General features: G+C 44.4%; 1 protein-coding gene across 1 annotated transcript in view; it reads left to right on the top strand.

Annotated features, from left to right (window-relative positions):
• The window catches only part of LOC142313037 (uncharacterized), a 241,709-nt gene that overhangs the window by 165,435 nt on the left and 49,079 nt on the right, over nt 1-27,195 (top strand). The window contains exons 8-14 of the mRNA XM_075352023.1: nt 13,728-13,851; nt 13,935-14,032; nt 14,226-14,316; nt 17,210-18,301; nt 20,001-20,019; nt 20,342-21,031; nt 23,467-23,761. Coding sequence (XP_075208138.1) covers nt 13,728-13,851; nt 13,935-14,032; nt 14,226-14,316; nt 17,210-18,301; nt 20,001-20,019; nt 20,342-21,031; nt 23,467-23,761 — 2,409 coding nt within the window. The remainder of the gene's footprint in view (nt 1-13,727; nt 13,852-13,934; nt 14,033-14,225; nt 14,317-17,209; nt 18,302-20,000; nt 20,020-20,341; nt 21,032-23,466; nt 23,762-27,195) is intronic.

Raw genomic sequence — 27,195 nt, 5'->3', positions numbered from 1 at the left:
GATTTAAACTATGTGCCACATCATGGATCTAGTGACAATCGGAAATCAACTTTGTCCAAAATGGCCCAAGCCACAGCATTGTTGGATGCATTGGGGCCTAGATCCTCAAGAGAAGAGAGGGCTTGGGTTATGGAATATGTTTATGGGATTCCAGCTGCCGTACTGCTAACACCAGCTGGTCGAGAAGGATGGTCCCGCTACCCAGCAGAAGCTGCGCCAAAACAAAAGACTACAAACAGGGCCTGTGACTCGCCCAATCTATGGCGCTGTTATACATGTGGGCACAATGGACATATAGATAAAGATTGTCTCCAAAACCGAGGCCGCATGCTTGGAGCCCGTCTGACACTCCAACCAGTCAACATATGCCGAGATGAACCAACGAGACCTGAGGAATGCTACTCCCAAGAAACACCAATAGCCGAGGAAGTGGTTTATCCAGTCCACACCCTACGGCAGGCCGGACACCGTACACCAGCCAACCTCCATCCCCACATCCAGACGGTCAAGGTCGGTGATATACAGGCTCAGGGACTTCGAGACATTGGATCTTCCATCACTCTGGTAAGCCCAGTTATTGTTTCCCCAGAAGACCCTGTACCAGATTCCCAATTATCCATCTCCCTGGCTGAGGGCCAGCTCTCAGACATTCCTCTGGCATGTGTGCAGTTGGACCTAAGGACCGACCAGGGAGAGGTCGAGGTGGAGCTTGTGGACAACCTCCCCACACCTGGTATTTTGGGGACCAACCAGGAAGTGATCGATGTGGGGATTGTGAACAGCCTCCCCATACCTGAGATTGTGGAGACTGACCAGAGCAAGGCTGATGTGGAGCTTATGGACACCGTCCCCACACCAGTTATTTCGGGAAAGGACCAGGGAGAGGTTGATGTGAGACTTGTGAACAGCCTCCCCACACCTGTCATTGTGGAGACTGACCAGAGCAAGGCTGATGTGGAGCTTATTGACACCGTCCCCACACCAGTTATTTCGGGAAAGGACCAGGGAGAGGTTGATGTGAGACTTGTGAACAGCCTCCCCACACCTGTCATTGTGGAGACTAATCAGAGCAAGGCTGATGTGGAGCTTATGGACACCGTCCCCACACCAGTTACTTTGGGGTCTGACCAGGAAGAGGTCCATATGGAGTTTATGGACAGCCTCCCCACACCTGTTGTTTCGGGGACTAGCCAGGAGGAAGTTGAAGTGGGGTTCATAGATGGCCCCACCAAGCCTGTTGTTTCGGATACCACTCAAAGGGAAGTGAAAGTGGGGCTTGTGAATTACCTGCTCCCACCAGTCATTTTGGAGAATGACCTAGGACAAGGACTATCCAGTCAGTTTGAAGCAGCTATCACCCACTTCCAAGCCAAGCAGGACCCTGATGTGGATCTTTCTAACATCTTTTCCAGGGATGGTTTGCATTCCCGGTCTCCATTATCCACTTCTGAGCCAAGAACCATGAGTAAGCCTAACCACACTGTGGCTATTGACTGGGGGAGGATGGATAGTGGGAGATTTGTGCAGGCCCAACTCATGGACCCCACCTTAGTGCTTGTCCACAATATGGCTGCTCAACTTGGGGGAGGTAATCAGGGGGAGGTGTATAGATGCAAGCCTCTGATGCTGATCTCACCATTAAAAAGGACATTGCCGTCAAGAGGAGAAGGATGATCGGAAGCCTATCATGTCTGGCTAATATTAAGAAGGGGGAGGAATGTGACGACATGGACTCTCATGGGTTAAAGTTTCTTAAAATCCAGACAGACAGCATGATAGATTGTCTATAGACGGGGGATAAGTCCCTCATTGTTTTTACAAGACTCTTGTTGACTCAATGTAATTGTGTTGGCCACTGAAAGCCAGACGTATTGTTCTCCAGACATTTCCAGTAACCATTGTATTGTAGTTGTGTATTGATAATGTAATTACCTTAGTAGCCATTGTCTAGTCGGTGACTTGCCGACCCCATGTAGATATACTGAGTCTTTTTATGCACATCATTTAAATGAACATTATCCATGCAGCTTGAAATTCATCCAATGATAAAAGCAATCTTGTCCAACCAATCGATGAGGACGCAGTGTATCCTAAGGGAAGGTTATGGCTATAAAAGGGACTTCTTTAAGCCACCAGGGTTGATGAAGGTTGATGGATGCTGATGGATCCAGTCTAAGCTCTTTGGAGCTGACTAGAGAATCAGGACATCTTATGGCTTCAATCTAGGGACCCCGTTTCCGGTTGGAGACCATATCCACAGTCTAGGGATTTCGACTCCAGCTGCCAGGATTGTAACATCATATCAGGACTACCTAAGGAGGACACTCAGGTTGGGACAGTTCAGTCACCTGGTACAGACTTTGCAGTCCTCAGACAGCTTGGAACCTGTGAGGCATGGACATTCTAAATCCCTGGTGAGCCAGCGGAAGGGTGAGACTCTGTTGCCTGTTACATTTGTGTGTTTTGCTGGTTATGTGTTATGTGCCGTTAATTGTTTGGGGATCCAATAAAGTCTAATTATTGTGGTTCCCTCACCCTGTGTTGTCTGAGTAGTGTTACGCCCACGGTTAAGGAGGCCGGCGTTCAGTTGGGATGAGCCCTGAGCCACGCTGTCTTTCTAAAGGCGGCGGGTTTTAGTGGACGAGAGCACCCACTGAGCCCCGTGTCTCCACAATTGGTGGCAGCGGTGGGATACTACTCAGCCTGGGTTACCCAGGGGAGCTGCAGTGGACTGGTGTTCGTGGACACCGTCCATGGCTCAACAACCAGGGAGGCACATAAGCATACCCAGTAGGCCATAGGGGAGGCATTCAGGTTTCGGACGCTGCCATGTCCAACGCCATCAGCTCAGCCATGGGACAAGGACAAGAGAGGAGTTACGACCGCTGCAGTAAATGGATGCTACAGGATCTGTGCCAGAGGCGAAAGATTATCTAATGGAACGCTGAGACTCGGTCAGTCTTGATCCAGAAATTAGTCCGTTGGGATGCCCAGAATGATGTAGAGGACGATGAGGATCACGTCGATATTGACCCAGAGGATTTAAACTATGTGCCACATCATGGATCTAGTGATAATCGGAAATCAACTTTGTCCAAAATGGCCCAAGCCACAGCATTGTTGGATGCATTGGGGCCTAGATCCTCAAGAGAAGAGAGGGCTTGGGTTATGGAATATGTTTATGGGATTCCAGCTGCCGTACTGCTAACACCAGCCGGTCGAGAAGGATGGTCCCGCTACCCAGCAGAAGCTGCGCCAAAACAAAGGACTGCAAACAGGGCCTGTGACTCGCCCAATCTATGGCGCTGTTATATATGTGGGCGCAATGGACATATAGATAAAGATTGTCTCCAAAACCGAGGCCGCATGCTTGGAGCCCGTCTGACACTCCAACCAGTCAACATATGCCGAGATGAACCAACGAGACCTGAGGAATGCTACTCCCAAGAAACACCAATAGCCGAGGAAGTGGTTTATCCAGTCCACACCCTACGGCAGGCCGGACACCGTACACCAGCCAACCTCCATCCCCACATCCAGACGGTCAAGGTCGGTGATATACAGGCTCAGGGACTTCGAGACATTGGATCTTCCATCACTCTGGTAAGCCCAGTTATTGTTTCCCCAGAAGACCCTGTACCAGATTCCCAATTATCCATCTCCCTGGCTGAGGGCCAGCTCTCAGACATTCCTCTGGCATGTGTGCAGTTGGACCTAAGGACCGACCAGGGAGAGGTCGAGGTGGAGCTTGTGGACAACCTCCCCACACCTGGTATTTTGGGGACCAACCAGGAAGTGATCGATGTGGGGATTGTGAACAGCCTCCCCATACCTGAGATTGTGGAGACTGACCAGAGCAAGGCTGATGTGGAGCTTATAGACACCGTCCCCACACCAGTTATTTCGGGAAAGGACCAGGGAGAGGTTGATGTGAGACTTGTGAACAGCCTCCCCACACCTGTCATTGTGGAGACTGACCAGAGCAAGGCTGATGTGGAGCTTATGGACACCGTCCCCACACCAGTTATTTCGGGAAAGGACCAGGGAGAGGTTGATGTGAGACTTGTGAACAGCCTCCCCACACCTGTCATTGTGGAGACTAATCAGAGCAAGGCTGATGTGGAGCTTATGGACACCGTCCCCACACCAGTTACTTTGGGGTCTGACCAGGAAGAGGTCCATATGGAGTTTATGGACAGCCTCCCCACACCTGTTGTTTCGGGGACTAGCCAGGAGGAAGTTGAAGTGGGGTTCATAGATGGCCCCAAAAAGCCTGTTGTTTCGGATACCACTCAAAGGGAAGTGAAAGTGGGGCTTGTGAATTACCTGCTCACACCAGTCATTTTGGAGAATGACCTAGGACAAGGACTATCCAGTCAGTTTGAAGCAGCCATCACCCACTTCCAAGCCAAGCAGGACCCTGATGTGGATCTTTCTAACATCTTTTCCAGGGATGGTTTGCATTCCCGGTCTCCATCATCCACTTCTGAGCCAAGAACCGTGAGTAAGCATAACCACACTGTGGCTATTGACTGGGGGAGGATGGATAGTGGGAGATTTGTGTAGGCCCAACTCATGGACCCCACCTTAGTGCTTGTCCACAATATGGCTGCTCAACTTGGGGGAGGTAATCAGGGGGAGGTGTATAGATGCGAGCCTCTGATGCTGATCTCACCATTAAAAAGGACAATGCCGTCAAGAGGAGAAGGATGATCGGAAGCCTATCATGTCTGGCTAATATTAAGAAAGGGGAGGAATGTGACGACATGGACTCTCATGGGTTAAAGTTTCTTAAAATCCAGACAGACAGCATGATAGATTGTCTATAGACGGGGGAGAAGTCCCTCATTGTTTTTACAAGACTCTTGTTGACTCAATGTAATTGTGTTGGCCACTGAAAGCCAGACGTATTGTTCTCCAGACATTTCCAGTAACCATTGTATTGTAGTTGTGTATTGATAATGTAATTACCTTAGTAGCCATTGTCTAGTCGGTGACTTGCCGACCCCATGTAGATATACTGAGTCTTTTTATGCACATCATTTAAATGAACATTATCCATGCAGCTTGAAATTCATCCAATGATAAAAGCAATCTTGTCCAACCAATCGATGAGGACGCAGTGTATCCTAAGGGAAGGTTATGGCTATAAAAGGGACTTCTTTAAGCCACCAGGGTTGATGAAGGTTGATGGATGCTGATGGATCCAGTCTAAGCTCTTTGGAGCTGACTAGAGGATCAGGACATCTTATGGCTTCAATCTAGGGACCCCGTTTCCGGTTGGAGACCATATCCACAGTCTAGGGATTTCGACTCCAGCTGCCAGGATTGTAACATCATATCAGGACTACCTAAGGAGGACACTCAGGTTGGGACAGTTCAGTCACCTGGTACAGACTTTGCAGTCCTCAGACAGCTTGGAACCTGTGAGGCATGGACATTCTAAATCCCTGGTGAGCCAGCGGAAGGGTGAGACTCTGTTGCCTGTTACATTTGTGTGTTTTGCTGGTTATGTGTTATGTGCCGTTAATTGTTTGGGGATCCAATAAAGTCTAATTATTGTGGTTCCCTCACCCTGTGTTGTCTGAGTAGTGTTACGCCCACGGTTAAGGAGGCCGGCGTTCAGTTGGGATGAGCCCTGAGCCACGCTGTCTTTCTAAAGGCGGCGGGTTTTAGTGGACGAGAGCACCCACTGAGCCCCGTGTCTCCACAATTGGTGGCAGCGGTGGGATACTACTCAGCCTGGGTTACCCAGGGGAGCTGCAGTGGACTGGTGTTCGTGGACACCGTCCATGGCTCAACAACCAGGGAGGCACATAAGCATACCCAGCAGGCCATAGGGGAGGCATTCAGGTTTCGGACGCTGCCATGTCCAACGCCATCAGCTCAGCCATGGGACAAGGACAAGAGAGGAGTTACGACCGCTGCAGTAAATGGATGCTACAGGATCTGTGCCAGAGGCGAAAGATTATCTAATGGAACGCTGAGACTCGGTCAGTCTTGATCCAGAAATTAGTCCGTTGGGATGCCCAGAATGATGCAGAGGACGATGAGGATCCCGTCGATATTGACCCAGAGGATTTAAACTATGTGCCACATCATGGATCTAGTGATAATCGGAAATCAACTTTGTCCAAAATGGCCCAACCCACAGCATTGTTGGATGCATTGGGGCCTAGATCCTCAAGAGAAGAGAGGGCTTGGGTTATGGAATATGTTTATGGGATTCCAGCTGCCGTACTGCTAACACCAGCCGGTCGAGAAGGATGGTCCCGCTACCCAGCAGAAGCTGCGCCAAAACAAAGGACTGCAAACAGGGCCTGTGACTCGCCCAATCTATGGCGCTGTTATATATGTGGGCGCAATGGACATATAGATAAAGATTGTCTCCAAAACCGAGGCCGCATGCTTGGAGCCCGTCTGACACTCCAACCAGTCAACATATGCCGAGATGAACCAACGAGACCTGAGGAATGCTACTCCCAAGAAACACCAATAGCCGAGGAAGTGGTTTATCCAGTCCACACCCTACGGCAGGCCGGACACCGTACACCAGCCAACCTCCATCCCCACATCCAGACGGTCAAGGTCGGTGATATACAGGCTCAGGGACTTCGAGACATTGGATCTTCCATCACTCTGGTAAGCCCAGTTATTGTTTCCCCAGAAGACCCTGTACCAGATTCCCAATTATCCATCTCCCTGGCTGAGGGCCAGCTCTCAGACATTCCTCTGGCATGTGTGCAGTTGGACCTAAGGACCGACCAGGGAGAGGTCGAGGTGGAGCTTGTGGACAACCTCCCCACACCTGGTATTTTGGGGACCAACCAGGAAGTGATCGATGTGGGGATTGTGAACAGCCTCCCCATACCTGAGATTGTGGAGACTGACCAGAGCAAGGCTGATGTGGAGCTTATGGACACCGTCCCCACACCAGTTATTTCGGGAAAGGACCAGGGAGAGGTTGATGTGAGACTTGTGAACAGCCTCCCCACACCTGTCATTGTGGAGACTGACCAGAGCAAGGCTGATGTGGAGCTTATGGACACCGTCCCCACACCAGTTATTTCGGGAAAGGACCAGGGAGAGGTTGATGTGAGACTTGTGAACAGCCTCCCCACACCTGTCATTGTGGAGACTAATCAGAGCAAGGCTGATGTGGAGCTTATGGACACCGTCCCCACACCAGTTACTTTGGGGTCTGACCAGGAAGAGGTCCATATGGAGTTTATGGACAGCCTCCCCACACCTGTTGTTTCGGGGACTAGCCAGGAGGAAGTTGAAGTGGGGTTCATAGATGGCCCCACCAAGCCTGTTGTTTCGGATACCACTCAAAGGGAAGTGAAAGTGGGGCTTGTGAATTACCTGCTCACACCAGTCATTTTGGAGAATGACCTAGGACAAGGACTATCCAGTCAGTTTGAAGCAGCCATCACCCACTTCCAAGCCAAGCAGGACCCTGATGTGGATCTTTCTAACATCTTTTCCAGGGATGGTTTGCATTCCCGGTCTCCATCATCCACTTCTGAGCCAAGAACCGTGAGTAAGCCTAACCACACTGTGGCTATTGACTGGGGGAGGATGGATAGTGGGAGATTTGTGTAGGCCCAACTCATGGACCCCACCTTAGTGCTTGTCCACAATATGGCTGCTCAACTTGGGGGAGGTAATCAGGGGGAGGTGTATAGATGCGAGCCTCTGATGCTGATCTCACCATTAAAAAGGACAATGCCGTCAAGAGGAGAAGGATGATCGGAAGCCTATCATGTCTGGCTAATATTAAGAAAGGGGAGGAATGTGACGACATGGACTCTCATGGGTTAAAGTTTCTTAAAATCCAGACAGACAGCATGATAGATTGTCTATAGACGGGGGATAAGTCCCTCATTGTTTTTACAAGACTCTTGTTGACTCAATGTAATTGTGTTGGCCACTGAAAGCCAGACGTATTGTTCTCCAGACATTTCCAGTAACCATTGTATTATAGTTGTGTATTGATAATGTAATTACGTTAGTAGCCATTGTCTAGTCGGTGACTTGCCGACTCCATGTAGATATACTGAGTCTTTCTATGCACATCATTTAAATGAACATTATCCATGTAGCTTGAAATTCATCCAATGGGAAAAGCAATCTTGTCCAACCAATCGATGAGGACGCAGTGTATCCTAAGGGAAGGTTATGGCTATAAAAGGGACTTCTTTAAGCCACCAGGGTTGATGAAGGTTGATGGATGCTGATGGATCCAGTCTAAGCTCTTTGGAGCTGACTAGAGGATCAGGACATCTTATGGCTTCAATCTAGGGACCCCGTTTCTGGTTGGAGACCATATCCACAGTCTAGGGATTTCGACTCCAGCTGCCAGGATTGTAACATCATATCAGGACTACCTAAGGAGGACACTCAGGTTGGGACAGTTCAGTCACCTGGTACAGACTTTGCAGTCCTCAGACAGCTTGGAACCTGTGAGGCATGGACATTCTAAATCCCTGGTGAGCCAGCGGAAGGGTGAGACTCTGTTGCCTGTTACATTTGTGTGTTTTGCTGGTTATGTGTTATGTGCCGTTAATTGTTTGGGGATCTAATAAAGTCTAATTATTGTGGTTCCCTCACCCTGTGTTGTCTGAGTAGTGTTACGCCCACGGTTAAGGAGGCCGGCGTTCAGTTGGGATGAGACCTGAGCCACGCTGTCTTTCTAAAGGCGGCGGGTTTTAGTGGATGAGAGCACCCACTGAGCCCCGTGTCTCCACAATAATCCTTTCAAAGATTCTATTGTTTGGTACGTTAGATATGTCAACGATGCCCTGATGATATGGTGAATACTGAGAATGATATCATAACAATAATGTAATGATAGAGGGAACTAAATGAAGAGAAGGAGGAGCAAACAAAATAAATAATTTTTTTTATAAAATAAAATAAAAAAATAGAAATAGTATCGAATAACACAAAATAGCTAAACAACAGAATGATAGAAGAGAATCCAAATATCAAAGATTAATAAAGTAAAAAAACAGGTGGTAGGTAAAAAGCGACTTTTGGAATAAGAACAGACAGCTGTATCTTTGTGATAGATGTCAGACTGTTGGAAACTGTTATTACCTCTCTTGATGAGCACATCCAGGAAATCAATGTGATGATAATTAAATTTGTATAAGATGTATATTCAGCCCATTGGAATTGAGTTCTTGAAAAAACAGGTGTAACTCCTCCGATGTACCTCATCAAATCAAAAACACATCATCAATGTACCGAGTCCAAAAAATTACCTGATCTATTGGTGAGTTCCGATCTAATGAGAATAGGCCCCAGCCCCAGGAACAAGTTGGCATATGAAGGGGCACAAGCTGCTCCCATGACTGTTCCCTGTAGCTGCAGGTAGATCCACGGAAAGTGAAAAAATAGTTAGTAAAAGTTGGAGGATTAAACCATTTTCTTTGGGTGTGAAGACAAACAGGTGAACACGCCTGAAATTATTAGCCTATCTGGTAGTATTGGTTGGCTCCTGTGGACTTTTGGTAACAGATAAAGCGTCAGAATGGAAGGTTCCTTAGTCATCAGCAGTTCACATATTTCCTGTGTAATGAATTTCTGTGGCAGTGTTAAAAATATACTCTTAAATATATTTTTCTTCAAATACGCGATAAGACGCATGAAAAATGGACTACAAAATGTGTAAAAATAAATGTAGTTTATATATGATAAAAATGATTGCTAAATTATAAAGTTGCAGTTCAGTTACAGAAAAGGAAAAAGATATACTGCATTAGCTTACGTAAAAGAGTTCAATGAGTCCATATTGATCAATAGAAAATCTTCATCCATCTCTCCTTGGATCCTGAATGGTAAGGCAGGGGTGATATACTGTAGGCTTTTCAGCATGTGTGCAGCCTGGAAGGATTCTGGGACAGTTGACGACGTGCAGGAGGAGAGAGACCCCCTCCCTCGTGTCAATATATATATATCAGCTGTCCATACCATATAGGGTATTTCAACTGAACACAGTTACACATGACATAATCACTAGAAGCTTCCAGATGGAAGGATATATATATATATATATATATATATATATATATATATATATATATATATATATATATATATATATATGTAATATATGTACCATGCTATGTCAGCATCTATCCATATTCAATACAGATACCTTATTATTTATTCCTTATAAAAACTTTATCAGTAAGCTATGCCCTTCCAATATAGACAAAACTGTGAACATATATAATATGTCCTACTATAAAATGTTTGATAACTAGATGTATTAATTTTAATGTTTTTTACAGGCAGATAAGAGTATTTTGCATAATTCTTCCCTGTAGGATGTTAGAGGGTTGAACGTGAGTTTCTTGAAAAAGACTGATCTTTTAATAGGCCTCAGTCTCATACATTTTGCACGGCCACAATACAATGTTACTCGCTTTATGCAAAGACTTCTATATCATGTCTTTGAGAATTTTAAGATGTTTAGACTTGTGTTCCTGTGGGTTTAGGTTATGCCTATAAATAATTCATGGTATAATTTCAAAGTCATTGCACAAATATTTGCAAATTCGGATAATGGAATAACGGTGGAATTTTTATTTATTTCTGTCAAATCAATGTAGGGATCTTAGCTAGGTCAGGATTCTCGTGTTCGGTAGTCAGCTCCTCTACAATTAGTAACAGTGTCTGTTCATTGATCATGGGTAAATTTTTCCCCATTTCCTCGTTATGGTACCATTTCTTGAACAGAAGGGACCTGGCAAAAATGTTTAAGTGTTTTATAGCTGTTAAAGGATTGAAACACATACTGGGTGAGAAAGTAAAACCTTTTGACAGAAGAAGTATGTTATATAAGATTGATGACCTTTGGTGTGTTTCTGGTCAGTACTTTTGGATTTTATGTATGTTTGTTTGTTGAAGAAATCTGATCCCATTTACATTATCGAAGGGTAAATTAAAAACAATCTTTACTGAAGTATATGTTAAAAAGTTAAAGATAAAAACAGTATATGACATTGATGGTGTACAACACTGACCAGTGGATAATACCGGGGCAGTATCAGGCAGAAGATGGCGAAATAAACATGATAATGAGTTATCAAAAATACATTTCAAAATTAAGGGGGTAAAGTGTAAATAAGGTATACAGCACCAAATAAGTAACAAAGTGCAGACAATATACTATAAGCAGTAACCAACAAGGTAAATGGAAGATAACAAAATTGCCTCTACTTCCTGTCACCCGTCCATCGGAGCACAGCCCCCGAACAAGCTCCGGTGTGTGTCTGGGGGGACAAACTCCGGTGTGTGTCTGGGGAGGGACACAAGCTCCGGTGTGTGTCTGGGGGACAAGCTCCGGTGTGTGTCTGGGGGGGACAAGCTGCGGTGTGTGTCTGGGGGGGACAAGCTCTGGTGTGTGTCTGGGGGACAAGTTCCAGTGTGTGTCTGAGGGGACAAGCTCCGGTGTGTATTTGGGGGGGACAAGCTCCAGTGTGTGTCTGGGAGGGACAAGCTCCAGTGTGTGTCTGGGGGGGACAAGCTCCGGTGTGTGTCTGGGAGGGACAAACTCCAGTGTGCGTCTGGGGGGGACAAGCTCCGGTGTGTGTCTGGCCGGGACAAGCTCCGGTGTGTGTCTGGGGGGACAAGCTCCGGTGTGTATTTGGGGGGGACAAGCTCCAGTGTGTGTCTGGGAGGGACACGCTCCAGTGTGTGTCTGGGAGGGACAAGCTCCAGTGTGTGTCTGGGGGGGACAAGCTTCGGTGTGTCTGCGGGGGACAAGCTCTGGCATGTGTCTGGGGGGGACAAGCTCCGGTGTGTGTCTAGGGGGGACAAGCTCCGGTGTGTGTCTGGGGGGAACGGCAGATCGGCCCCTGAAATGGTTTACCTGTAGAAATATAGCAGTGATCGCTCTACGCCGGCTGCTGCTCGGGTGGCTCAGTGGTTAGCATTGTAGTTTTGCAGCACTGGGGTCAAATCCCAGCAAACACATCAGCAAGGAGTTTGTATGTTCTCCCCTTGTTTGCCTGGGTTTCCTCTGGGTTTCTCCAACACTCCAAAGACTGATAGGGGATTTCGATTGTGAGCCCCGATGGGGACAGATGAACTGATATATGGAAGATGCTGTAGAATTAATAGCGCAAAATAAAGATTATTATAATGAATTGTCCACGACTGGATATTGTGCAGCGCTGGGGCCATTAATGAGACAAAGTAACCCCTCTGTACTTACCTGACGTAGGAGGTAATACTATATACTGTACTCATTATTTCCTGTATATCTCACCACATACCTTTATATTCTCCCCCAGCACAGCCGTACGAGGGCTTGTTTTATGCGGGAAGACTTGTAGTTCTGAGGGAACTAGAGAAATGGTGAAAGCAATGAGGCGGCTCTACACAGAGGAGAACATTGAGGAGGGGAGGGGAGGGGGTGATGTCTCTGATCGAGGCCTCAGGCCTTACAGTGCGAAAACACCAGAGAGGGACAATAAGCTGTGAGGGCAAAGCGTCCAGACAGCTCCATATAACATCACCGTGTGCAGGGCAGAGCGGAGCATTCCTTCAGCTTCAAGAGGGCAAGACCCTAACACACACGGCTCCGCTCCGCACATGTAATATACAGGCGGCTCCGCACACATCATACACACACGGCTCTGCTCCGTACACCTCGTACACAATCGCCTCCGCTCCGTACACCTCGTACACACGGCTCCGCTCCGCACACCTCATACACACACGGCTTCGCTCCGCACACCTTGTACACAATCGGCTCCGCTCCGTACACCTCGTACACACACGGCTCCGCTCCGTACATCTTGTAGACACATGGCTCCGCTCCGTACACCTCGTACACACATGTCTTCACTCCGCACACCTCGTACACACACGGCTCCGCTCCGCACACCTCGTACACACACGGCTCCGCTGCGTACACCTCGTACACACTCGGCTCTGCTACATCCACACTGTAAACCCCTCCTGACCCCACACATAAACTTCACCTCATCCAGCACCATGACAACCAGCACAGCAGAGTCCTGCATACACTGAGGAGCTGACCATGTGACCCCTGACTCCTCCCCTCCATGTGACATCATCACAGGTCCTGGAAGCACAGAGCACCATATATCTAGTGTGCGGCTCTGCAGGTGGAGGTGTGTGGAGATTCCCCATTACTGGGCTCAGGCTCCATACACATTAGATGCTGGGGGAGAACAATCGCTCTATAGAAGAGAATTCTCCTGATTGCCCCGTGAAGGATGGATATGGACAGGGACAAGATGGCGGAGAGGATATTACACCTCACCCTAGAGATCCTCTTCCGGCTTACTGGAGAGGTGAGAGATTCTGATGACGTCACATTACACCATTCTTATCTATGGGAATAACAGATGGACAGAACTGGAGAGGTGAGGACTCTGGAAATGTCTGGAGTGAGATTTATTACTGTGTCTCTCCATAACCAGGATTACACAGTAGTGAAGAAGACCTCTAGTGAGCGCTGTCAGGCCCCTGTGTCTGAGGGATGGGGAAGACCCCTGAGCCCAATCACGGGGCCTCCACCTCACCCCCCGATACATGAGGACATCAATGACCAGAAGATCCTAGAACTCACCTACAAGATGATTGAGCTGCTGACTGGAGAGGTGACACTGCTGGGAATGCTGGGACATTATACAGTAACGCTATGAAGGGATCGGGGGTGACGGTATCATTGTATGTGTCAGGTTCCTATAAGGTGTCAGGACGTCACCGTCTATTTCTCCATGGAGGAGTGGGAGTATTTAGAAGGACACAAAGATCTGTACAAGGACGTCATGATGGAGGGTCCCCAGCCCCTCACATCACCAGGTAATAGACAGGACTAAATACACACGGCCTATAATTATCTGTATGTAAGGAATGAATTCAGTCCCTGTATGTGTCTCCTCCAGGTCTATCCAGTAAGAGGACAACACCAGAGAGATGTCCCCGTCCTCTTCTCCCACAGGACTGTAAACAAGAAGATCCCGATGTTCCTCAGGATCATCAGGTAGATGGAGAGAAGGTGCCATGAAATCTCCCTATGATGTGTAGACGGCTGTGAAGGTCTTGTGCTCAGGCTTGTTTTATCCTCCAGTATTATATGTTACTTGTGTAATGAGAGCGGTGGAGATGGCAGGATTAGAGCTGATCATAGATGGGACTTCTCCATCTGTCTGTGACTTTTACAATATTTGTTTCAGGGGGAAGATCTGCCCCATATTAATACTACAGAGACATATGTGAGGGGTGATGAGCGGAGTAAAGAGGAGATTCCTACAGATGACCGCCCAGGTGAGTAGTGACCACTAAATGCAGAGAAGTCACAGATTCTTCTCATTCAGCAGCTGCTACAATGTGGGACTAAGAAGAAGGAACAAAACTTGTCCTAAAAATAAGGTGTAAGAGGTTTCCCGTACATCCTAGACATTGGGAATGGGCAGTTTATAGTGGAATGTGCACATGTTCCATATTATTTATACTGGTCAGTTATTGATACCTTGTATATTAGTGGATTACAGTACTAATGTGCAGGGATATTCTAAAATAGGATGTGTATAAAATCTCCAGATGTGGAGTGGTGCCGGACCGTCGCTTAATACTATAAGGGGTTATTATAATCTGTGTGGAAAAATCATGCTGCAGCCATAATGTGCCATATACAACATGTGAGCGCTGCAGCCCATCACTGTCCTCACAGTATATCCGATGCAATTGTCATGTCTGTTATCAGGCTCGTCATTACAGCAGCCAAGTAGACTAAGATGGGAGAAGAGCGGTAAAGTGGTAGCCCTGAAATGGCAATGAATTCAAAGGAGAGTAATACTTATATTATAATAATTTTATTTCTATAGCGCCAACATATTCCGCAGCGCTTTACAATTCAGAGGTTCATACACAATCATAAGTAGCTGTTATAGAAGATACAGTTGTTGAGGAGGACCTTTCCATCAAATACTTAACCTCTTGACAAGGGATTGTGGGAAATATGTCGATTTGCCTTACATAATTCAGGTTTCAGATCATACACATGACACAGATATAAAGATGGCTGCCATTTCCTGTTCACCACACCTTGCTTGGAATGCAAGGAATGTCCAGATGAAAGAAGACCACCATATAAGGGAAGACCCCTGGTCAAGCTAGAAGACCAACCAACAGATCAGATGACATCACAGACCAAACCATCAGCATGGATCCACTAAATGACGTCCCTCCCATCATCATGGTTTCATCCACTGGAGACAGACCCGCCCATCAACAGCAACACGGATCTCCCCATTGGTTAGCTTATGAACTGTCCCACTAAATGTGCATATCTGAACTTGTGTACGCCCCTAGCCTATATCAAGAGGACGCATGCTCTTCCCTGTTCTGTTTGGTGCCATCTTTACTGTGACCAAGAAGAGATTTCATATCCGACTGTGTCTGGTGTGAATTCTTTTATGCATGCACTTGGCCCATATCAATTCAGCCAGGCAGTAGGCAACTAGTGATCTCTGGTTAAGAGTTCACCTTAACACAGTAATTAAAGCAAAAATAAAAGATAACCCTGCTTGTAAAGGCCCCGTCACACACAACGTGATCGCTAATGAGATCATTGCTGCGTCACCGTTTTGCGATCTCGTTATGTGTGACACTTACCAGTGATCAGGCCCCTGCTGTGAGATCGCTAGTCGTTGCTGAATGGTTGGGACCATTTTCTTCAAAGGCGATGTCCTGCTGGGCAGGACGCATCGCTATGTTTGACACTGTGTGACAGGGTCCCAATGACAGCAGAGATCGTTATACAGGTCGCTACTGCGACCTGTATCGTTACTGAGTCGTTGGTAAGGTCTGACTGTGTGACATCTCACCAGCGACTTACCAGCGATCCTGATCAGGTCGCATCGTTTTCGGGATCGCTGGTAAGTCGCTAAATGTGATGGGGGCTTAAGAGGTTATAATCTACAATCGGGTGAGGTGGGGGTGACACAAGGTTCAAGGGCTTATTTACATTGACTGTCCAGCCATCTCGAAGAAATGGGGGATAGATAAAGGCTGCATGAGCCGTCACCAGACAATCTTTGTAATGCTTTTAGGTGAGGTAAAGTTTGAGGGAGAATTATGTTCTGAAAAACACTGGAGGGGATATACAGTACAGACCAAAAGTTTGGACACCCCTTCTCATTCAAAGATTTTGCTTTATTTTAATGACTCTGAAAATTGTAGATTCACATTGAAGGCATCAAAACTATGAATTAACACATGTGGAATGAAATACTTAACAAAAAAGTGTGAAACAACTGAAAATATCTTATATTCTAGGTTCTTCAAAGTAGCCACCTTTTGCTTTGATTACTGCTTTCAAGGTTAAATTTCAGATCAGGGACAGACATGATGTTGGAGACTGCGGAAGACAGTTACTGGTGTTCTGTAGTACAGTGGGGGTGAAGTCAGGGCATAAGGTTTATAGCTGTGTATACTCATTTGTCGCACTCTCCCACTGTTTTGATCTGAAGAAAGAGACCGGCACTCCTTGTATTCTTTATGAAGACAAATCGTTTATGTGTTCCATGCACAGGCATCACTTTGTGACGCCTGTGCATGGAACTGAACAATTAAAAGATTTGTCTTCATAAAGAAGGAGTGACGGTCTCTTTTTTTCATTTGGATTGAGGATGCCTTCCATAGATATGAGCAGCTTTTACCTTTGGTGCCAGCCGGAACTGTTTTCCTTTCCCCTCTTTCTTATCAACATGAGAAGACCACTTTACAAATTTACTTTTCCTGTTTTTACACTTTCAACAAAGTCTTCTTCATGCATAATCACACTGTTCCTCCGTTCTGCAATAAAACGCATGTGGCTGTCAGGGATTGTGCAGAACAGACACCCTCATGGTGCTGACTAACAGGCTCATTTATGATTCTCCACTGAGGGTTTTACTATAAAATAGTGGTGACCGACACTGAGACATTAACCTAGGAAGATGCTGAATTCAGCACTGAATTGGCAAACTGCTAGAAATGATTCTAGTGGCCTCATTAGCAGTAGTCCTTGCTCTGTGCTCCTTGTTTAGAATACCACCAACATATTAGTGAATTATAGAAGTTTACTACATGACTTGCAATTTTGTTAAACATTTTATATAACTTAAGAAAATTATTTCCAATTTTATATTATTGAACAAATAAGTGTTTTTCTTAGCAGGCGACTGTGTTAGGTGGTCGGATGGACTTCTGGCATCTTCAGATTTTCAATCATATGATGTTGGTGTGCCACAAGACACAAATGAAGAGCATTGTGTTATCCCAGTTGTATCCTCAGTGTTTCTCAGCAAAGATCTACCATCTGATCCTGTTAAACAGAGACTATCTTTTGATCCATCACAGGCTATTAAGGAAAATAAAAGTAAGAGAAGGAATGTTATAACTATAAAAGGAATGAAGATATTTTCATGTTCAGAGTGTGAGAAATATTTCAATCGTCAATCAAAACTTGTCAGACATCAGAGAACTCACACAGGGGAGAAGCCATTTTTATGTGTAGATTGTGGGAAATATTTTAGAAGTAAATTAAGTCTTGTTACACATCAGAAAACTCACACAGGTGAGTCGCCATTTTCATGTTCAGACTGTGGGAAATGTTATAAAAAGAAATCAAGTCTTGTTACGCATCAGAGAACTCACACAGGGGAGATGCCGTTTTCATGTTTAGACTGTGGGAAATTTTTTAATCAGAAATCAACTCTCATGAAACATCGGAGAATTCACACAGGGGAGCAGCCATTTTTATGTTCAGACTGTGGGAAATGTTTTAAGCAGAAATCAAACCTTGTTAAACATCAGGGAATTCACACAGGAGCGATGCCATTTTCATGTCCAGAATGTGGGAAATGTTTTAGAGAGAAGTTAAATCTTGTTACACATCAGAGAACACACACAGGGGAGAAGCCATATCCATGTCCAGAATGTGGGATATGTTTTTCAGACAAATCAAATCTTGTTACACATCAGAGAACACACACCGGTGAGTCGCCATTTTCATGTTCCGAATGTGAGAAATGTTTTAAGCAGAAATCAAGTCTTGTTACACATCAGAGAACTCATACAGGGGAGAAGCCATTTTCATGTACAGACTGCGCAAAATGTTTTAATCAGATAACAAGTCTAATTAGACATCGGAGAATTCACACAGGGGAGAAGCCATTTTCATGTTCAGAATGTGGGAAATGTTTTGTAGATAAATCACATTTGGTTAGTCATCAAAAAAGTCACATGGGGAAGAAACCAGATCTATGCTGAGATTGTGGAAAATTCTTTTATTTCTAAACAACTCTTGTTAAACATTAAATAACTCATTAAACACTAAATAAATAAAGAAATTTTCATACCCAGAATGTGGAAAATGTTTTATTCTAAATTAAAATTCTCTTAAGTTTTGATAAAATCGTGTTACAAATAAAGAGAAGCCAAATTCATGTTCTGAATTTAAGGAATGTTTTCCCCAAATGAATACAATAATAATATAGAATCGAAATAGCTCAAATATATTCACAGCTGTACACTGAATATTTCATATTAATATATACAGTGTATGAAATACATACGAGTATACACTATATGAAAAGTATTAGAACATCTACATATTAGACCTACATGATGTTTTTTTGGTCTCCTATTCTAAATCCATAGAAATGTATGAATGGGAGTGTGTCTGTGGGAAATCTTCAGAAGAGCATTTGTGAGGTCCGACCAAACTTCTCATTTTGTGCTGGGGGAAAGTCATGCTGCAACAGAAAACGGCCTTAGGGCTTGTGCGCACTTTGCGTAATAACATGCATTTACGCTGCGTTTAGCACTGCAGCGTAAATGCATGTGTCCTGCGTCCCCAGCACAATCTAGGTGGATTGTGCATAATCCGTGCGCACGTTGCTTTTTTGAACGCAGCTATTTGGATGCTAAAATTTTGACCCACATCCGTGCGTTCAAAAATGCAGCATGTCAATTAATTTGTGCGCTTTGGATGCAGCTCCCACTCTGTCTATGGGAGAGCCAGCATCCAGAGCGCATGAAATCGGAATGTAATCTGCTGAAACACTGTATCCATGACGCAGTGAAATTTCAGCATTTACGTGCGCACAAGCCCTTACTCAAACTGCAAACGCAAAGTTGTAAGCATTCAATGTCCAAAATGTATTGGTATGATGAATTATGATTTCACTTCCTCGGAACTATGGGGCCAATGTAAACCCCCTGAAATGCAGCTCCATAGCATCTCTTTTGCACCAATCTTTACAGTTGGCACACGCCTGTCAGGCAGGTAACCTTCTCCTACCTGACAGCCCATACCATGACACTATGGGCACACTGTTTTTACACAGAAATCCCAAAGGTAGTTTGCACTTTGCAGTTATTGAGTTAGTAGAGCTGGTGTACATTTCTGGAGCAATTTGCGCCACTTAAGTGGTTTCAATGTTGATAATTTGTTGGGTCGGCTTCTCCACACCCTCTGCCACCCCAACCAACCTAGTTTACTCCACTTTGGACAAAAGACAACATTTTTGTAAGACTAAGTTGGGCAAAAAAAAAAAAGCAACATTTCTAACATGTTTTTTACTGAATTTTTGTGAAAACATCTTGATGAATCAGGCCCTTTTGTTGTGAATGTCGTCAGTGGGTGCTGTTTTGGAGCTCCCTCTGGTGGCCAGGAATGGTAGTGAAGCTGAGTCTGTGACTCAGACAGGTGTCGGCGTTAATTGGGAATTAAGGAAATCATATTACAGACAAGCCTGGTGTATATAAGAGAGCACTTTTTGCCTTGCTGGTGATAGTTGAATTTTCCTCAGTCTCTGAACCTGGCTTAGAGTTTTGTCCTTCCCTGTTTTCCTGTGCAAGACCTCTGCAGATAAGTTTGCAAGCTTTTGCTTTGCTTCCTGGTTTATACCTTAGGGTGTTTGTTTTTCTTTTTGTTTTGTTTGGAATCTGTTTTCTTGCAGGTGAAGATTTGCTTTTCCAGTTTGGTGAGCATGGCGGTTCCCCCTTTGCAAACTCTTCTGCAAGGAAAGGGAGATTCTCCCTGTTGAACTTGATTATTTGCACTTTTGTATTTTCTTTTCATTTTGGTATTTTGTTCTCCCATTATTTACAAGAGTACCTGTTATAGTGGGGGTGAGGTAGTTCAACCTCCAGAGCCATTTTTACTATCGGGAGATTGGTATTTTGGCGTGGCTTGCACGCTGATGGCACTGGTCACCTAGAAGCTGAGCTCCAGCTACAGTGACTCAGAAACAGCTCTCTAAGCAGAGTCTCAGAAACAGACTCTAAATTCTCCCTGCAGGGTGGGTAATCACAGAGATAACCCCCTGGAGCTAGATATGACAAAGGGAAAGTCCCAAAAGAGGCCTTTTCCAGGAAAAGTGACAGATTTCTTTATCAGTGCTGGAAGAGATAAGATGGCCACATCCTCCTCCACTACTTCAACATGCTCATCCAGGAGGGGCTCCACGGCTGCTACAGACCTTGACACTGATAATGCTGACATTCCACTTACAAAGCCCACGATGCAGAAGCTTCTCAGTGCCCTCTGTGCCTCACTGCAAGAGGACTGGAAAGGCATGGTAGCTGAGCTGCGTGGAGATATTACAGCCATAGGAGCCCGCACCTCCCACATTGAAACAAAAATGGAGGAGCTCACAAGATCCCATAACAGCCTCATAGATGCCAATGCAGATCTGGAAGAGCAAGTACAGGGGCTGCAAACTAAAATCCTGGATCTGGAGGACCGATCTCGCCAGAACAATATAAGAATAAGAGGGATTCTGGAGGTTATACCAGAAGGAGGATTGCAGAGCTTTTTGATATCCTTGCTGCAGGAGGCCGTGCCAGATCTGGGCCCAAATGATTTCATAATAGACAGGATTCACAGAGTCCCAAAACCAAAATTTCTTAATGCTGAAGCCCCTCGGGATACCTTAGCACGCCTGCATTTCTACAAAACCAAGGAGGCCCTGCTACAAGCTCTGAGGAAGTAGCCATCCCTGTCTGAGAAATTCCGCCTTATATCCATTTTTCCTGATCTGTCGGCTGGAACTCTGGCAAAATGGAGAGAATTTGCTCCTTACACCAAGATCTTAAGAGATGAAGCTATCACCTACAGATGGGGCTTCCCTGTCAAAATCCTGATCAGCTGGGCAGGGAACACCCACGTGTGTCATTCGCCAAACCAGCTGGCTAGGCTCCTTTCTTCGTGGAACTTGGTGAATCTCCCAGACAGATCTCCGAGAGCCACAGGGCCATCCCACAGGGAGAAAATTAATGAAGAGTGGTCCGTAGCGTGAGTTATCTAATATTTCGAGTCGTGGTTGTGACTTAGTTATTTTTCTTGAAGGCCCTCTGGATATGGTTCATCCAGGTCCTTCTGGCCCCCAGGGCGGCAATTTCCTATCATGCCGCTGGTCCTTTTTTGGACTTTTTTTTTTTTTTTTTGCTCCTTGTGGACAAATGTTGGTTTTGCGTGTTACGTTCTACCTAACCTTCCTTTCCCTCCTTGCAGTCTTAGCCAAGAGACTCTAATTCTAGCATAATGGTGTTAAACTGTATGTCTATAAATGTAAAAGGTCTAAATTCGCCAGTTAAGAGGTCTATGTTCTGGCGGGAAGTGTCAAGATCAAAATGTGATGTGATTTGCGGACAGGAATCACATCTTCTCCAAAATGACACGTATCGGCTGAATAATCCTAAATTCCCATTTATTATGCATGCATATGGTCAAAAAAAAAAGGCGGGTGTATTTATTTGTGTAAAAAATACTGTCTCTTTCACTATGCTATCCCAGCACTCAGATCCTGACGGCAGATATGCTATTCTAAATTGCTCCATAAATGGGTCCAGGTATACTATTGCATCTGTATATGCCCCCAATACAGGCCAGATCTGTTTCTTGCGCAAATTCCTGATTAAACTCTCAGCAGTCACGGGAGGTAAGCAAATAATATGCGGAGACTACAATATGTTAATGTCAAGCTCCTTGGACAGTTCGAATGCTGCTGTACAGAGGAAAGAGATGAGAGTAGTGGTCTCAGAATGGCATCTTCATGATATATGGAGACACCATCATGCAAATGAAAGAGACTACACATACTTCTCGCCTCGGTTCCTCTCCTACAGCCGATTGGACTATTTTCTGGTAGATAGTACACTTATTACAGACTGTTCATATTCTAAAATTGGAATAATATCATGGTTTATTTGACTATTCGAGAGCAGGATCGCTCGCCTATATTTGACCGGTGGCGAATGAATGATTCCCTTCTAGCTTCCAAACAAGTAGCTGAGGAACTAAGATCTGACAACGAATTTTTCAAATTTAATGATAATAACGAAGTAAAAGAGGAGTCATTGTGGTCCTCTCACAAAGCTTATATTAGGGGATCATTCATAAAAATCGCCACTAGGGAGAAAAAAAGACGTCAGGCAGCTTCCAAATCTATCTTAAACCAAATCAATTTTCTTGACTCTCTTAATAAATCCTCCCCAAGTCCCTCTGTTTCGAACGATCTCAGAAAACTAAGACTACAGCTCCGCCAATTGCTCTTGGTGGACTAAGAGAAAAATTTTAGAGCTTTTAAGTTAAAATTTTATGCCATGGGTGACAGGGCAGGAACCTTATTAGCCAGGAGAGTCAAAAAAAGAGAAGTACAAAACAAAATAGAGTTCCTTATATCAGGCCCTCATTCAAAAATTTGCAACCCAACAGAAATCGCCAATGCATTTGCTGACTTTTACCAATCACTATACAACCTTAAAGATGACCTCACCACCCCAAAGCCCTCCCAAGACACAATTAGTTCCTTTTTAAATAGCATTAACCTCCCCCGGTTATCCACAGATCAGCTAAAATTGCTCAATGTGCCCTTCTCTATACAAGAAGTTCGCCAAGCAATTAATTCGGCAAAAAGAAACTCAGCTCCTGGCCCAGACGGGCTCAATAACACATATTATAAACAATTCACTAACATTCTGTCCCCATTTATCCTGAGAATCTTCTCCTCTTGGCAAGAATCAGCAGCTATCTCGCCAAGTAATCTTGAGGCCATAATAACTACCTTACCTAAACTGGGAAAACCCCCAGTAATCCCCGGAAACTTTAGGCCCATATCCCTTTTGAATTGCGATGTAAAATTGTATGCAAAAATTGTTTCGGCCAGGATTCATAAAATTCTCCTGAAACTAATTGCTCCAGATCAGGTGGGGTTTGTGGCGGGCAGACAGGCAAAGGATGGTACAAGAAGGATGCTGGACCTGATCGCGCTAGTTGAGAAAAGGGAAAACCCCCAGTGTGCTCCTGTCCTTAGACGCATAAAAAGCGTTCGACAGGGTACACTGGGGTTACCTGAAATCGGTACTAGATAGGTTTGGATTTGAAGGCCCTATTTTATCTGCTATAATGGGGCTTTATTCCAGTCCCAATGCTAAGGTATTGGCGTCTGGGTTTATGTCTCGGAGCTTTGAAAGCACTAATGGGACACGTCAAGGATGCCCCCTCTCCCCTATCATTTATGCTCTCACCATAGAACCCTTGGCCCAGGCCATTCGTGAGTGTCTGCAGATTTCGGGAGTGAAAGCAGGCAAGATGGTTCATGTGATCAGCTTATATGCAGATGATGTCATCCTATCGTGTACCAATGTGGTGGTGTCCCTGAAGCATATAATGGAGATTTTGACATCTTTTTCACAAATCTCGTACTACAAACTAAACGTTAATAAATCCCTCATTTTTCCGCTTTTCCTGCCTCCCGCTACCAAAACCGCCTTATCTCAGTTATACCCCTTTAAGTGGGAAGAGGATAGCATTCCTTACCTGGGTATTATACTGGCCCCACTTAAAACCATAATTAAAAAAATATGTTAGCTCTACATAATTCACTAGAAAATAAACTTGCCCGCCTCACTCTGCTTCCCGTCCTGGATAGCAAGAATGCAGACTTTCAAAATGATTTGTCTTCCAAAAATCATCTACCTCCTAAGATGCCTCCCCTTGGGAATCCCACACCGCTATCTATCTAAAATCCATTCACTAATGGGAAAATTCATTTGGGCTGGGGAAAAAACAAGGAGATTGGTATTTTTCTACAGGGTGTTGTACTGACCGCCAGGGCTGTGGAGTCGGTAAGCCAAACATGCAACTCCTCAATTTCCCTTGCACCGACTCCAACTCCGACTTCACAACTCCGACTCCCACATATGTTGCTTATATTTAAGTGAAAAATGTATTGTAGTACAAACAATGTGAACATCATTTAATCATTTTTATGATACAATAATCAAGATATTTAGATAGAACATAAAATATATTTATTGGTATACAATTTTAGAACACAAACTGTAATAAATTGTAAATACATGTATGTAATACACTGTGATATAGATTTTATAATTATATATACACACACACACACAGTATATAAGACTATGTAATAAACTATGTAAGTGGCAAAAAGCAGTTTTCAACTAAAACATACTAAATAACATTTGTGAAGTCTATGAATTTGTTGTGAGAAATAGAATTGCCTCCATCAGATGCTCCTTCATAGATGACCTCAAATCTGACCTCATAATTTTAAGCTAGAGAACAACCTCGCTACACTAACTTGGGTTGGAGGCAAAGCCGTAACCACATGGGCAACATCTCTAACAATTTCCGGGTATAAAGGAATTGCCTTATGCACAGTCAATTTTGTTGAACGGTTGAATTTTTCTATTTCTTCAAAAGCAAGTGAAAAATGTTGCTGAAATATGGTCAATCTGCTTGCTATAAGAGACGGAGTGAACTTTTTTCCTTGCAGCAACCCTTCGCCTGTTCCATGTCATCCAAATACTTGTCAAAGTTAAACTTCTCATCTAATGAGGAAGAAGATATGGCAGCAGTAGTACTGTCAGGACCCAAGTCCTCTTGCGCCCGGCAGTCCTGTAGGCCACTCATCCTAACTGCTACCTCAGTCAGAGCTTCTTTTCGTTTAGTAACCTGTTGATCATCAAGCAGTATACGATGTCTTGGGTCCACATAAACAGCTGACAGAAGTATTTTATTTTCCAATAGCTGTGTCTCTCTCCGTTTCATTGAAGCAGAAGTGCCATCTGCGATTAAACCTCCTCTTTGGGACAGGCAAAACAGCAAATTCTTCCACTCCCTTATGAAAATGACAGGAGTTAAATCCTCAGCTTGTAATTTTGTTAGTCACGGAAAATGGGTGATTAAACAATTTCTTCAATTCAGACACCTGTGTCCATTGACCTTCATTTAGGGTTACCTGAGGGTTCGCCATATCTATAAGAAACGGTTTTAATTCAAGCAATCGCTCCATCATTAAATAAGTGCTGCTCCACCGATTGGCTTGATCAACAATTGCCCCTTTCCCAGCACGTCTCTTCAAGATGGAATCAATTTTAGGGCTTCTGGTGGCAATAACCAATTTCCTCATTTTTCCAATCAGATTTCCAGCATGTCCCTCTTGCAGACTATCTCTTATTGCCAGCTGCAGCGTGTGCACAACAGAGCGCATGTGAGGAATATGAAAGTGTTTTGAAGCAGCTTCAACAAGATCATCTAATTTTAAAGTATCATTTTGCTGTTCTTTTGTTGTAATATCTGTTACTCAGTTACATGAACAGCACTGTGGTCTTCCATTTCAAACATACTGAATCCTAAATTTTCTTTTAGCTTTTGTTCATTACTCTCATTCATCAGTTTAATTGTACTTATCATGTTTGAAGCATTGTCCGTTATTTTTCTAATCTGCTTTTGCTATTGAAAACATTATCTATGAGCTCAAAAACCTTTCAGGTGATGCGTTTTTTTAAAAAGCTGATCTGCTTTTGCAGCTGAAGAACGTGTCTTCAAAAAATGCTGCAAAAATGCTGTGTGGGAATGTAGTCTTAGATCAGGAATAGAACAGCCATTTATAGGACATTTCATAACTTTCGTAAATTCCTATGAAAAAATATTCAGCACATTTTGCATTGAACTACTATACCCAATTTATTATATATTTTAGGAGTCGGAGTTGGTCCATTTTATACCGACTCCGACTTCACCAAAATGTACTCTGACTCCATGACTCCGACTCCACAGCCCTGCTGACCGCAATCAGTTTCCTTTTCTTTCCTTTTGTGTCTAGGTAGTCAGGCCACGCTTTTGCTAAATCTATTTTTCCTATCTGTGTATCGTGTTTTCCTACATCACCGTAATCTTTATATGTCGGGAGCTGGTTATTCCTTTGGGGAACTTTCTGAGGCAAGTATGATTTCCTCATTTCTATCTGTGAGGTGTAGCTAGTTTCTCCGGCTGTGACGTGGCGTCTAGGTGTTTTGGAACGTTCCACGGCTACTTCTAGTGTGGTCTGATAGGGGATTGTGGTCAGCTCAGGTTCCAACTACTCTTGTTTTTCTTGGTATTTTTCTACTAATGGGATGGTTTTGTAATCTTCCACGGTTACCGGATCACAACACCCTTTGTTGTCTTGGCCCACATGCATGACTTTACATTGACCCTATTAATCTTCACTTACTGTCTCATTGCAAGCCTCCTTCTTCCCTAAATTCCTCTGTAAAGATTACTTACAGTAATGTTATATTATCGTCCACTGTTAATTACCTTACAGAGCTTAGTATCATCTGCAAATGCTGAAATCTATTCTGTATGACCTTACAAAGGACTTTAATAAACATTATAAAAAGAAGAGGGTCCAATACTAACCCCTGTAATAAACCAGTGTTAACTGTGCCCAGTCAGCATGTGTTCCTTTGGTAACCACCCTCTTTCCTATCCCTGAGCCAGTTGTTATCTGGTCTAAAAACCTATAACTAATCATTAGTTAGCATTTATTTTTAGTGCCGCATAACACGTGAACAGAATGACTATTTTCAGAATTTGCTATATCCAAAATGGGAGAGCAGAGAAGACCCACAAGAAGGCAAAATCCATTTCCTGTAGTTTGACTCTTCCTCTGGCCTTTGCATCTTTGACATTAGTACACTCATTATGCTTCCTCCATTACAAGTCGTCATGACAACTGTTAAACTGAATAGTATTAAAAACACAAAAAAATCATACTTATTTATATAGTAAAATTGTCATGTTCTATTTCTCATTATCAAGTGAACCAGTGTGACAAGGCGTATGTGCAAGGTGGG

This window comes from Anomaloglossus baeobatrachus, chromosome 5 (genome assembly GCF_048569485.1).
Source record: "Anomaloglossus baeobatrachus isolate aAnoBae1 chromosome 5, aAnoBae1.hap1, whole genome shotgun sequence".
In the NCBI taxonomy this organism is placed as follows: Eukaryota; Metazoa; Chordata; class Amphibia; order Anura; family Aromobatidae; genus Anomaloglossus; species Anomaloglossus baeobatrachus.
The sequence above is the reverse complement of the archived record's forward strand: the minus strand, read 5'-3'. Positions and strand labels throughout refer to the sequence as shown.